This window comes from Embiotoca jacksoni, unplaced genomic scaffold (assembly GCF_022577435.1).
Source record: "Embiotoca jacksoni isolate LCO1_2020_lvr unplaced genomic scaffold, fEmbJac1.0.p SCAF_38, whole genome shotgun sequence".
NCBI lineage: Eukaryota > Metazoa > Chordata > Actinopteri > Embiotocidae > Embiotoca > Embiotoca jacksoni.
The window spans coordinates 3,231,768-3,244,650 of record NW_027185390.1 but is presented as its reverse complement, the minus strand read 5'-3'; the positions used below and the strand labels follow the sequence as shown (position 1 = coordinate 3,244,650).

Below are 12,883 nucleotides of genomic sequence, written 5' to 3'. Positions count from 1 at the left end.
GTTCTTTTTGCAAAGAAAACAAGACTCCTCCTCCTCTTTCATACCTACGTCTACTAAATCTACACGCTGCAAAGTTTTCAGGATTTTTGCAAATCGACGACAGTGCAAGCGGCGAAGAATGCAATAAAGGAGAGAGGGAGGGGAGAGACGGGGGAGTGACAGGTAGAGGAGGAGGAGGAGGAGGAGGAGGTGGAGGAGGAGGGAGGGAGGAAGACCTGGAGGCTGCAGGACAGTGCAGAGAGAGCAGCGCGGGAGGCAAGCACACACACCTCGGACTCAGGTAGGAAACCCTTTTTAAGTTTGCTCCTATTTCTTAAAAGCGGTGTATCGTTTTGCATTTTCACCTCGACGATGTCACTTTCTAAATGCTGCGTCTTCAAACCTGAATTGAAAAACGCGACTGCGTGCCTAAATAAGGAGCAAAGCTGCAAAATAAAGTCCCCTCGGGGGGCAATTCGCTGCGGACGGATTCATTTTCAACGGACTGAAATAGAGGTGAGCGATTCTTTACCTGCGCCGAGCTTTTAACTGGCTCTAACTCTCTAACTGGCGCTGAATGGCTCCATTGTTTGCTCTCGATACGCCGGAATGCCTCCGAACATCCCGCGTAATCTTCTCAATTATGAATGGTATCATTTATTCTATAGCCTCGGCACCTCGGCGAAGGCCGCCCGGTAACTTAGCAACCGGTGCCTCTCATTCAACATTAAAAGTGTGTGTGTGTGTGTGTGGGGGGGGGGTAACCCGAGAGGACCCGGCGGCCGCGCTCCGGGAGAGTGACGGGGATTTTGCTCGTGACACGTAACCCACACTTTACCCCTCCTTTCTCATTGACGCCCTCCGCCCGTTAACTCGTCTTCAAGAGATCCCGACTTGTGTCGAACGATTTTTCCTGAAGTCTTTTTCCAAGTGAACCGTCCCGAACGGTGCGCTGCAAAAAAAAAAATAAAAGCGTCACTCGCCGATAACATCTCGAACACCGTGGGTTTTTTTTTTTAACACGGGAAGCAGATTTTATCCTTTGACGCTTTCCCCCGATCACGTTGTTTCCCACGGGGACTTTATTGTGAAGCATGCGGAGGTAAACCGACACCTCTACCCTTTTCATGCTCGCTAAAGCCTCGTTGTTTTGCTCCGGGGTGGGGGGTGGGGGGGTAAAAGCCTGTCAGACTAGGTCTACACTGTTAACACACACACACACACACACACGGTGCCGACCCACAATCCGCGAGTCAGAATAGGACCCATTTGAGGAAAAAGCGCGCAGACAACGACTCTGGTAATCAAGACTAATTTTGAAACACGCACATTAGATACGGCGCTGATTGGCAACTAATTTAGGACATTCGTCGTCGTAAGTCCCGAACACAACGCCGACCTCGGGGAAACGGGACAGTCGTCACCCGAGAGCCCCCCCCCCCCTCCCCTCTCCCCCCCGAGAGTCTGGTGAGAAACCGAATATTGTGCCGGAGGGATAAAGTTGCAAACGAAAGGGAAGCGGCAGCGGTGGCCCGGTTTTAAAGCGGCGACACAGATGTACACACAACGAGACACACACTCAGTCACCGGGTGGGTCGGGTGGTTTTCCTGGAGGACGGAGGGTGACCGATGTTCTGACCCGCGACATCCTCGTCGCTCACAATCCTATTCGAATGAGCTCAACCCCGGTTTTTCAACTTTGTTTCTCAAACTGGACATTTTCTGTTGAAGTAAAAGTCTTCGTCTGCTGTCGAAGCGTTTTTTTTTTTTTTTTTTTTAAAAGAGCACTTTATACAGTTTGTAATGTCTCTAAAGGCTATAAGAGTCATAATGTGTTTTGTTTCACAACAATGGATCGCAAATCGTGAAATTCCACCATTTTTCTGGACCTACGCTTTTTGTACCGGTGAGTGTTTACGTCCCCACGTGGACTTGATCAATCTTCTTTTTTTTTTTTTTTCCCGTCACATGACTTCCTTCTCTGACAACTGGCTCTCAAATGGAGGCACGTAACAATATTGAAGCCACTTTTTGCGAAGCCAATACATTTTCCATGTGAACTGTTACACCTTTTGATGCGTTTTTTTTTTTTTTAATAGTTTTAATTATATCACATTTTTGTTTTGCATGTGGCTTTGTCTTTTCAGATGCGTGACGGGAGACTAAAGTGAAACCCCACTTGACGAGAGTACTGTTCGAAATCTAAAATCCGCAATGTTGGCGAGGTCTCACTCGGAAAGAAGAGCCCTGCTCGGGTTCTCCGCCCTGCTGACACACGGCACTCCCAAACAGGGAGACGTGACCTCGCCGTCGCCTCCTCCTCCTCCCTTCTCCTTCGCCCCGCCGCCTCCGTGGGTGACCCAGGCGCTTTCCAACCTGGAGCGAGGTGAACGGGAGCTGCGCAGCCTCAGGGAGCGACAGCGGGCCGAAGTGGAGGAGGTGAACCGCGAGCTGGACGGCGCCGCGGTCGGAGCTCGCCGGGAGGAGCGCCGCCTTCTGGAGAAGGTGGAGCGGGACCACGGGGAAGCCCAGCGGCGCCTCAGTCAAGTGAAGAGGGAGAACGCTGCCGCGGTGAGAGTCGTGCAGTCCATTGTTGATCAGCAACTGAGAAAAATCGGACAACTGAAGGAGCAGATACAGAGATGTGGAAGTACCGCCGGCGGAGCCAACAAAAATCAACTCCAGAGAGGGCTGGCAGAGGTCACTCAACCGTGGGAAATCTCTCTGACGCTGAAACGGGTCCGTTTCTTACCGAGCCCGGAGTCCAAGACCTTAAGCTTCGGGGAAGTCGATGTTCGCGAGCGAGGCGTGACCTACCCCGTCGGAGTCTGCGGCGTCGAAGGACAGAAGTGTGCTCTACACTCCGGAGACGCGGCGTTTTCAAACGTTACTCCTCTTGAAATTCGAAAGGAGCCGCAACCGAACCGAGGCGGGCCGAGGAGCAGTCCGGAGGAGGGCGACAAGGGAAACGGCGGGAACGCTCGCGTTGTCCGGAAGCTACGTCTGTCGAGCTCTACAGAGAACGAGGAAGAACTGAAATCGCCCGAGTCTCCCGTACCGAGACGACGCGGCGGGTCCGAGTCCTCCCAAGACGAGGAGACCGAGTCCGTGTGTTCGGACGCTCGGGGCCGAGACCTTTTCCTCGCCGTCCCGCCCGTCTCCAGTCAGGGAGAATCCGAAGGTGACGAATCCGACGGCACGCGACGTGGAACAAAGAAGTGCGGCGCAGTAAAAGGTAGAAGAAAGCAAAAAGCGCTGGTCTCAGTCTCGTGCGAGGAGCCGTCCCGCCCTCCTGAGGAAACTGATGAAAAAAGCAGCGACGCGACGACACCTCTGAAGACGAGACGCAAAGGTTCGCTCTCCGGGTGCGGTCTCGTGGATCTGTCCTCTGGACATCTTACGCTTTCTCATCAAGGCCTTTCCGGGAAGAAGACCTCCAATGAATCGTCGATGGACAGCGGGAGCCCTCCGTCCCCCGTGGACAGCGAGGAATCCGGCTACACCTGCACCGCGAACAGGTCCCGCTCGGTGTCCACCGCCGACCTCTCCGGTAAGCTCCGCCCTTTAACCGACGGTGACAAGGGCGAGCGCGGGGGGGTCAGAAGGGTCAACCGAATGAGACTCGCCTCCGAACCGCCGACTCTCGAACGAGGCCGAGGAAGCGGCGCCGAGTCTGACAGGAACACCGTAAGCGCTGACGAGCGGCTGTCGAGATCCCGGACTCGCGTCGCGCAGGGTTCGAGTCTGAACCGCGCGACCGGATCTCCGTCCGCGTCGGCCATCGTAGGCGACAAATTAGATCGCGAACACGACGGGGACGAGAGAGAGAGAGCTGCGCCGGCGTTGAGGGAAGTGGACGAGGAAGGCGGCTCGACAGCGTTTGAAGCAGCTCGTCTGGTCAAACGGTTTGGAAAACAAGGATCCGGCCGCGCCGACTTTAACCTGCCGAGCGGCGTCCACGCAACCGCCAGAGGGCAGCTGTTTGTGGTGGATTGCGGAAACGCCCGAATTCAAGTGACCGACCTCCAGAAGAACGTCGTGCAGCAGGTGTCTCCGTCGGGATCCGACAGATTGTCCCGCATCTGCAACTACTTCGACGTGGCGGTGAACTCGAAGGGCCTCGTCGCCCTGACCTGCGCCGCCGAGCGAGCCGTGTTGGTGTTCAGCCGTCACGGACGCCTCCTCAGGACATTTGGAGGCACGATGGTCGGTTCCGCCGACGAGGAGCTGGACGCGCCCAGAGGGGTTACCGTCAACCGCCGAGATGACTTCTTGGTCGCCGACATCAAGCGCGGCACCTTAACTGCGCTAAAGCTGGACCCCAAGACCGGGGCGAGGTTGGAGCGCACGGTGGTGACCGGGTACCACAGACCCTACTTGGTGGCGGCCTGTCTCACCACCGGGCTCGTGGCGGTATCGGAGCGAGGCAACGAAACTGGGCGCGTCCCGTGCATCCGGGTCCTGGAGCCGGGCTGGAACACCATCCGAATCCTGGGAGTGTGCTCGGGACTGGGGCCCGTTCTGACCTGCCCGTGGGGCCTCGGCATCGACGGCGACGGGGACGTCTTGGTGGCAGATTGGGGCAAGCGGCACCACCGGGTCCTTATCTACCCGTCCAAAAGCGTCGGCTGGCCTCTGGTGGTCGACGGCCTGAGTAGCCCGAGGGGCGTGGCGCTTCTGCCTGATGGCCACGTGGTGGTTTCAGACAGCATGAATCACTGCGTCAAGATCTACCAGTACAAATAAACTAGAGAAAATCATGACGAGAGATATTAACTAATACAGGTGGAGTTAAGACTAGTTGCCGTGATAATATCAGAAGTTTGACGACATTTCAAAATAACCTTTATGATTTAGTCATAATCAGTAGCGTAATACTTTTTTCATTAACTCAATTCTGATTAAAAGATACAAGTAGTAATTAAGGCATGTTTTCAAATCAACCTCGAGTGTTTCTCTCGATCCATAACGCTGTCGTGTCTGATATTTTGATTTTTTTTTTTTGGTGAATCGTGCCCATATGGCAAAACATTTCAACTATTGATAATCAAGCGCATATCTTGGTGTAACCTTTCTGTGAAATCAGGAGATCAATTTGTAGATCAGCTGCTTGAAGTTTCGGAGGAGTCTCGTGACTTTTGTACTGTCAAGTATCTCAGAATAAAAAGCATTAAACTTTGATTGGAAACTAATTTTGCACTTTTTTTTTTTTGTTTGTTTGTTATTTTAATCACAACTCAAAGGTCTGTTAGCTTTTGCCTCAGTAAAACTTCCAGGTCTCTATGCAAACGAACGCAGTCTCCTAACCTGTCCGCCCGCCCACCCACACACACACACACCCCCACACCCCCTACACACACTTGTTACAGAATAAAAGTGCAGCTTCAGCCCCCGTGCAGCTACACTTCACGGCTCTGCTCCACCAGGACAAACATGGGGCTGCTCACCAAAACTCTGTTTCTGTGCTTGGCGCTTGCCCTCAGCGATGCAGCACCCGCGTGAGTATTAATGAACTCCACTTATACGTACTAACTTTCATTCAAAATTCATGTCACGTCATGTCAGGAGATTAGGTCCTACTATTCAGGTCCCAAAGGCCTTAAATGGGGGGGGGCATGTGTAATATTTTTTAAGAGTATTTCCAGCTCTTGAAAAGTAAAAAGCTGATTGTTTTGAAGGCAAATAATTCATCATGTTGTATGATTACATTTGAAATGTATTATCGGGTTTCGGGCAAATTGTCCAACTCTGTAATATGACAATATATGTTTGAGCTGTAATTTTGTTTGGCAAAATAAAATCAATTTGCAACTATATGGACGATCAAATAATTGCTGTAATCACTTGCTAAGCAATACCAAACATACAAACATTACAAAAAAGAAATTTTTAAATCGTATAGACAAAACATTTCACATTATTTCGTCCGGTGGAAAATGGACAAGTCGCCCTCAATTCATGTCATAACTCTATTTGCCGGTTCAAAGTTCACCCTGTTGGATCAATTGAACAAACCCAAGAGTCTTGAGTCATCCCATCACCTCAGTGCTGTGTCACTGCTTGACTGACTCATTGTTTGGAAATGAAACGTAATGTGCTGCTCTGCAGAAAAAAAAAAAACTTTTATTTTAACTATCCACAGGTTGCCACAAGACAAAGCAGGGCACAGTAAGTTTTGTTTTTAAGTTTTTTTTTTTTATTTTGTAATAAACACATGTTCATAACTGTTGTTTTACATACTGGCTGAGCATCAATCGCAGCTGTAATCTCGACGGAGCAATGTTTTTGTGCGTCCCCCGATGCGAGCGGCGACCAGCAGTGACGTCACCCGTTGGTTATCATGAACGGCCGTTATATGAAATTTGGAGTTGGGATTTTTGCCCGGCGCCATTTTGCTAGTCCGGAGCAGGTTTGAAGCAGGCAGTGACCATATTTGGACGTGACCATATTTGGGCGAGCTTTTACGAGACGAGTCGACCGGGAGTCCGCGGAGGCTTTTTTTGGGAGGCGAACTCTGGCGGTGTTATTGTGTCTTATCGTTTAGTGTTTATTAAGTTGTGTGGAGAAAGTCTCTCCGTGCTAACGTCCCTACCGCCACTCCTGTCCTCGCCGGCAGCAGCAGCTCCGCAGTCCGTTTTCAGCGCCGGGCAACACGTCCAACGACACCGGGTCTCCTCCATACCTCTCCCCCCGCACCCGAACGGATAAAAAATTAGTAAAACTCACACTATATATATTTTTTTAATATATATATATATATATAAAAGTGTAACACCGTATTAACCGCAACTTCTAACTGCTCATATTACCTGTGCTTCACCTTTGTATGTCCTCGCGATGTCTCTCGTCGCTCTTCCCGCGAGATTACATAGAAGTACACCGGAAACGCTTTTACATTACTTCTCTACTGTAAATACGAATTTTTATTATTATTATTATTATTATGCTATTTTCTGGTTGAACAAGCCTTACAAGCTCTTGAACGATGTAAATTTAAAATATTAAATCACATGTCATAATTGAAATGCCAAACCTCATTATATTCAATTCAATTCAATTCAACTTTATTTATATATCGCCAAGTCACAACGCAGGTTATTTCATGGCACTTAACACATTAAAATCCTTACAGCAAGACTTTACAATATTATATAAAGTTCTTGCCTTATGAAGAGCTTTCTTACATAATATTAGACTATCCTTCCAGACAGGTGAAATTCTTCTAAATTAGTGGAACTCCATTTCCTTTCCATCTTTCTAGTCGCTGCCTAGCAGAGCGTAGTTCTGAGTTGTACCACGGAGACAACTTCCTCTGGTTCATTACTCTCTTCTTCAGAGGGGCGACATCATCTAGAGTTGTAGCAGAGATACTGCAGTGTTTTCTACCACATGATCCACTTGTGTGGGACTAAGATCAACGTAGATGTCTTCCACTGCTTTAACACACGGCATCGAAGAGGATAAGCATATAACTGCTTCCTTAAACTTGGCCACGGCATCATCTGACAGACATCTACTGCAGTGGGATTTATTCCACATGCTGTGTAGTCCATTATTGTAACTTCAAATGTTAATAAGAAGTGGTCCGACAAAACAGGGTTTTGAGGAAATACTATTAAATGTTCAGTTTCCATCCCGTATGACAGAACCAGATGGAGGGTGTGGTTACCACGGTGACGGGGTTTATTTACATTCTGAGAAAAGACAATAGAATATAATAATGAGCTGGAAGTAGAACTGAGGCTGTCGTTGGCCACGTCAACATGAATGTTAAAGTCTCCCACTATCATCACTTTATCTGAACTCGGCACTAAATCTGATCAAAAGTCAGAGAATTCAGTTAGAAACTCTGAATAAGGACCAGGTGGGAGATAAACAACAACAAATAGAATCGGTTTCTGTGCTTTCCAGTTTGGGTGTGAGAGACTAAGAGTCAGACTCTCAAATGAATTATAACTAAGTTTAGGCTTTGGATTAATTGATAAACTTGAGTGGAAGATTGCTGCCACTCCTCCTCCTCGGCCTGAATCTCTAGGAATATAAAAGAAGGAGAGAATATTCCAGCACTATGAAGCCCGTCAACACAAAGCGATGTCTCCCGACCTGACGTCATGACTCGCCTCTGTTTTGCTCGTAACGCCCAAAGTTTCCCCTCCCCTAATAAATCGAGTAAATGCGTTTTCCATTCGCACCCAGGCGAACCGCAGCGTCCGAGGACTCCGGTTGGAGACGTGAAGGGGTCGGTGGTGAACCGTGGGCTTCTGCTTGGGACAAGAAGTGTAGAGAGAGTTAAGATATGTATAATTCAGGAAAAGAAACTGAAATAGCAGAGAAGTAACACCAGTCGCAATGTTTGTAGACAGGAAGTGACGCAATACGCTCGCTGTAACGTCAGACGAGATCTGCGCGTGCAGCAATCACGTGTATATATACACAAATAAGTAATATACGTGGATATGGCAAGAATTTAACACATTTAACATGGCGAAAATATGACCAAAATAACTGACAATTACAATATAAATGATTAAGTTTGTTATTTTCTTTCCCCTGGGAATAAAGGTGAGGCGGATGGGCCGGACCGTTGTGCCGGTCTAGAGTTTGATGCCATCACTCCCGATGAGAAAGGAAAGACTTTATTCTTCAAAGGTGTGGACCTTTTCATTTTTAATAATAAAAAAAAAGCATTTGTTGTTACATTCTACTTGGGCGTAAGTTTCATGTTTCTGCGGTGTAGTTTTAACTGTGGTGTTTCTTTAGGTGGTCACCTGTGGAAGGGTTTCAACGGTACCGCTCAGCTCTCCAACGAGTCCTTCAGGGAGCTGGATGACCTCCACGACATCGGCCACGTCGACGCTGCTTTCCGCATGCACAGCACGGAGAACCCGCACGACCACGATCATATCTACTTCTTCCTGGTGGGATCCACGGACACTTTCAGCCAAGGATTGGGAGACGTAACATATATCATCTTTAATCTCGGTTATTCTGCGTGTTGTTCTGATTTTAAAACCTCCAGGACGGCAAAGTGTTCAGGTACTTCAACCAGGCTCTGCAGGACGGGTACCCGAAGGAGATCCAGGAGGATTTTCCAGGAGTGCCCACCCACCTGGATGCTGCCGTGGAGTGTCCCAAAGGAGAGTGCATGATGGACTCGGTTCTGTTCTTCAAAGGTATAGTTGGCGTTCACTGCTCTAATATTCATCTCACCTTATAATAAGGATAATGATGCCCCCTAGTGGAGGAAACTAGCTGCAGCACGTAGTCATGACGTTTTACAGCAGCTTTTAAGTAGTAATAATAATCCTCTTTAAAAACTATAATTACTCATCTGCAATTACAGATTCGAACTTTTATTTTATGGTTTATAATTTATGGTAAAAGTAATCTACTGTATTCTTAATGGAGAAAACCTGTAAAATAATAGTTCATTTCGGTTTCTTTTGTTACCATGACAACTAAATAGATAAGAAAATTGTCCCCCCAACCCCCCCCCCCCCCCACCTCCTCACAGGACAAACTGTGCATGTTTATGACATCACCACCAAGACGGTGAAGACCAAGACGTGGCCCCACCTGCCCGTCTGCACCTCTGCTCTCCGCTGGCTGGAGCACTACTACTGTTTCCACGGAAACAACTTCACCAGGTTCAACCCGGTCTCGGGAGAGGTGACCGGCGCTTACCCGAAGGACGCCCGCAGTTACTTCATGAAGTGCGCCAACTTTGGTGAGTCCGTTCGGTGAAATAAATCTGACAATTACGGTCATTTTTGTCCAGGAAACACTTTGATTCGCCGAGTTTATTTTGCCATCTTCGTCCGTCTTCTCTCTGCAGGTCACGGAGGGAATCGTAGACCCCGTAAATGCAGCGAGGTCAAACTCGATGCCATTACGACAGACGATACAGGCAAAACTTACTCCTTTGCAGGTAAAGTCAGACGCACAAACGCAGTAGCCTATAAAGGAACAGTTCAACAGTTTTTGGGGGAGATCCCCTTTGTTCGGTTCGGTCGTGTCTTTTCCATCACAGCCGCGCGCCGTCTGGATCTCCGGGAGTCCCAAAAAAAAACCACAGCTTTAAATGACCGTTTATCGCCGTAAGCTCCACGGAGAACGAGACGCGGGTCTTCCAGATTGTAACTTTGAGTACGAATCTGTTCAGGTCCTATCTACATGCGTCTGGACACCCATCGTGACGGCCTGCACCCCTTTCCCATCACCAGGTCTTGGAAGGAACTGACCGACGGGGTGGACGCCGGTTTCTCCTACACCGACAAAACCTATTTTATTAAGGTACCTTAATGTTACAAAAGACAAAATCGTCTGGATTTCTCTGAGGGTAAAAAGTAAAACCCCTCCCGTTGAAACGCACTCGCAGGGCGACAAGGTTTACATCTATAAAGGAGACGTCCACTACACCCTGATCGAAGGGTACCCTAAAAACCTGAAGGAGGAGCTGGGTGTCGAAGGAGTCGTGGCCGCTGCTTTCCTCTGTCCCAACGAACACACGGTTCACATCATCCAAGGTCCTTTTTTTTTTTCCCCCCGCTTGATTTGAACGCGATCAAAAGCTTTTAAGACACGAAAACATCTAAACAGACATCGCATTTGTCCCAACAGGAGACAGGATGCGCGACGTCGACCTGAGCGCCACGCCCAGGGTCGTCACCCGGGACGTGGCTATACCCGTGTCCGGCATCGACGCGGGCCGCTGCGGCCCCGAGGGGGTCGACGTGTTCAAGGGGTCGCAGTATTACCGGTATGAAAGCCCCATGCTGCTGGCTGCTAGCCGGATCGTCCCACAGGCCCTGAACATCACCTCCGCAATGATGGGGTGTGAGAATTAGGGAATGAACCCTCGTTCTCTGAATACACCAACAAGTGTGGGAAAAGCAGTCCGCATTTTACATGGGGAAAAAAAGTGACTTACATTAATTTTATATTCCAATATGTACGATTTGGAAAGTTTGACTTTAGTTTGGTGAATTAAAAAGTGCAAAAGAAAAGTTATTTTTTTGTCTCTTGCAGTGATTATTATGAGGAAACTTTCATTATTAAAAGAATAAAGCGCTCTTCCTGTAGTTTAAGTCTGCAGGCCTAAAAACCGAGAGTCCCCGAAAACCAATTATGATTTTGAAGTAATGTCGGCGTTCGGCCACTAGAGGACCTGCTGCACAAGAGAACGTGTGACACCAGGGAGAACAAGAGAGTCACTGTCAAACTAAAACTCAAATAACTGGTGCTCTCCTTTAACGTGCGTGAAAACTGCAGTCGTATAAACCCTCCCTAACCCCCCAAACAAATTTTTTTCTTGGGAGTTAATTGGCAATTTCTGTCAATTCTCCATCAACAATCAAAACAACAGCTATAAAGTCCTGTTCACATCGTCTTCCACACGACCCCTACTGTTCGGGTATCCGATATGATTTGACTAAAAGACATCCGAGTCAGTCAGATCGCGCGGACAAAGTGCCTGTTTTCCACCATAATGGGACGCCTCCCATGATGTCACACCGAAGGGGCACTTGAGTGGTCTAAATGCCTCGTTTGTAAATTGCGAGTGCCCTCCAAGAGCCTCTGTGGTCAGCCTGAATACCGCTCTGTGTCGCTTAAGTGCTGCTCCGGTGTGAACTTAGGGGGTTACAAAAAAAAAATTAAAAAAATACACAGACGCTCAGTCCAAGCGCCGCTACTTAGTGAGTCCGAAGGTCCGCACACGGATGTCTGTATAAGAAACGGAATCATTTCATTAAAGGGTTTGTTTCTCACCTCAACCTCTGAGCGGTCAAAGTGGAGAATTTTTTTCGCCGTATTAGCGAATCAGAACGATACCGGAGGACCGGCCGCGTTCAGCGTGGTGTAACCCGAGTCGCAGAACGCTGTCAGCGCTGCGCCTTCGGTCCATTAGATAGTTTTAAGGCGAGACAACAACAACAACAACAACAACAAAAAAATGCAGGGATTATCTTTCAGCCACATGAGATTTCATTTCAACAGATATCCCTGAAAAAAAGAAACACTCATCGTGTGCATTTCGTGGAACGTTTTGCGCCTTTTAATTTGCCGCGACTGAAGTTTTACTCTAATGAGCTCACAGGTGTAAAATCATAAATCGTTTCGGAGGCCACGTGCAGCAAAGAAAGAAGCAGATGTTGGATTATACGTTTAGCTGAGAACAACTGGGAGCTGCTGTCCCTCCTCTTGGAAAAAGTTGTCAATGATTTCAATTTACAAGTGACAGTTGCGAGAGTTCCCGGCGTGTGTGAAGCCAGTTTAGAGAAGTTACCGGTGGCCAGAGCTTCATTTTCTGCAAAGGAAGAGGTCAAATCAGGTCAACTTACCGTCACGTGCGGTCTTAAGGTTTGAGCCATTTAAAATAAATCAAAATATAAGACGCAAGCATGCGGTGTGCACAACAATAACAAGTCAAACACCTCCACGTTCTCAAATTGTAAATGGAACCGTTGCCAATTTATTTCAGTTTCTTTAAAGTGTGCGGCGTCTCTGTTCTCTCTAAAATAATTAGTTAAAAATCGAATCTATTCTTGCATCATTCTCGTATTCGCTTTCAATCCCTCCAACAGTCAAAAATCGAATGTCTGCAGGCTGTTTATTTTAGCGCTTGTTCTCTCTCTCGTTGTTACAATAAAGTCTTTTAACGGGCTGTCCACACGTACGCAGCAGCCCGCAGCAGTCCGCAGGCCGGGACGGCATTAGCAGCCATTCACGGCCCTTTCACTCCCCGGAGGGGTTTTTTTGTTCGGCCAAAATCCCCGGGACTTTCAGCAAGCATAAAGGAAGTGCTGGCCTCAGCATGGCTTAGCGGGCGAGGCCACGAGGACACGCACACACGGGTCAGACGGTACGGACTATTTTCAATCACACACAGAGGTATCGTCAATCA

General features: G+C 48.3%; 2 protein-coding genes across 3 annotated transcripts; both read left to right on the top strand.

Moving 5' to 3' along the window:
• Nucleotides 1–221: 221 nt before the first annotated feature.
• On the top strand, nucleotides 222–5,158 carry LOC138208466 (uncharacterized). 2 transcript variants are annotated; one of them, XM_069166344.1, is made up of 2 exons: nucleotides 222–280; nucleotides 2,127–5,158. In XM_069166344.1, exon 2 carries the CDS (start codon nucleotides 2,194–2,196, stop codon nucleotides 4,723–4,725), a length of 2,532 nt encoding a protein of 843 aa, XP_069022445.1. In that variant the 5' UTR covers nucleotides 222–280; nucleotides 2,127–2,193; the 3' UTR covers nucleotides 4,726–5,158. The 2 variants fall into 2 exon arrangements, with proteins under 2 accessions (XP_069022445.1, XP_069022444.1); XM_069166343.1 differs by lacking the exon at nucleotides 222–280 and adding an exon at nucleotides 1,745–1,885.
• Nucleotides 5,159–5,381: 223 nt separating this feature from the next.
• Nucleotides 5,382–10,989, top strand: hpxb (hemopexin b). The gene is made up of 10 exons (XM_069166337.1): nucleotides 5,382–5,477; nucleotides 6,122–6,147; nucleotides 8,542–8,628; nucleotides 8,740–8,897; nucleotides 8,999–9,152; nucleotides 9,494–9,706; nucleotides 9,815–9,907; nucleotides 10,142–10,272; nucleotides 10,358–10,505; nucleotides 10,600–10,989. The coding sequence occupies exons 1-10, from the start codon at nucleotides 5,413–5,415 to the stop codon at nucleotides 10,824–10,826; spliced, it is 1,302 nt and encodes a 433-aa protein (XP_069022438.1). The 5' UTR covers nucleotides 5,382–5,412; the 3' UTR covers nucleotides 10,827–10,989.
• The last annotated feature ends 1,894 nt before the right edge of the window (nucleotides 10,990–12,883 follow it).

Excerpts from the sequence above, each read along its gene's own strand:
- LOC138208466 (XM_069166344.1), top strand. The coding sequence starts at position 2,194 with ATGTTGGCGAGGTCTCACTCGGAAAGAAGAGCCCTGCTCGGGTTCTCC.
- hpxb (XM_069166337.1), top strand. The coding sequence starts at position 5,413 with ATGGGGCTGCTCACCAAAACTCTGTTTCTGTGCTTGGCGCTTGCCCTC. Across the intron at positions 9,707-9,814 it reads CATGAAGTGCGCCAACTTTG|GTCACGGAGGGAATCGTAGA; the intron begins GTGAGTCCGTTC and ends TTCTCTCTGCAG. Across the intron at positions 10,273-10,357 it reads ACAAAACCTATTTTATTAAG|GGCGACAAGGTTTACATCTA; the intron begins GTACCTTAATGT and ends ACGCACTCGCAG.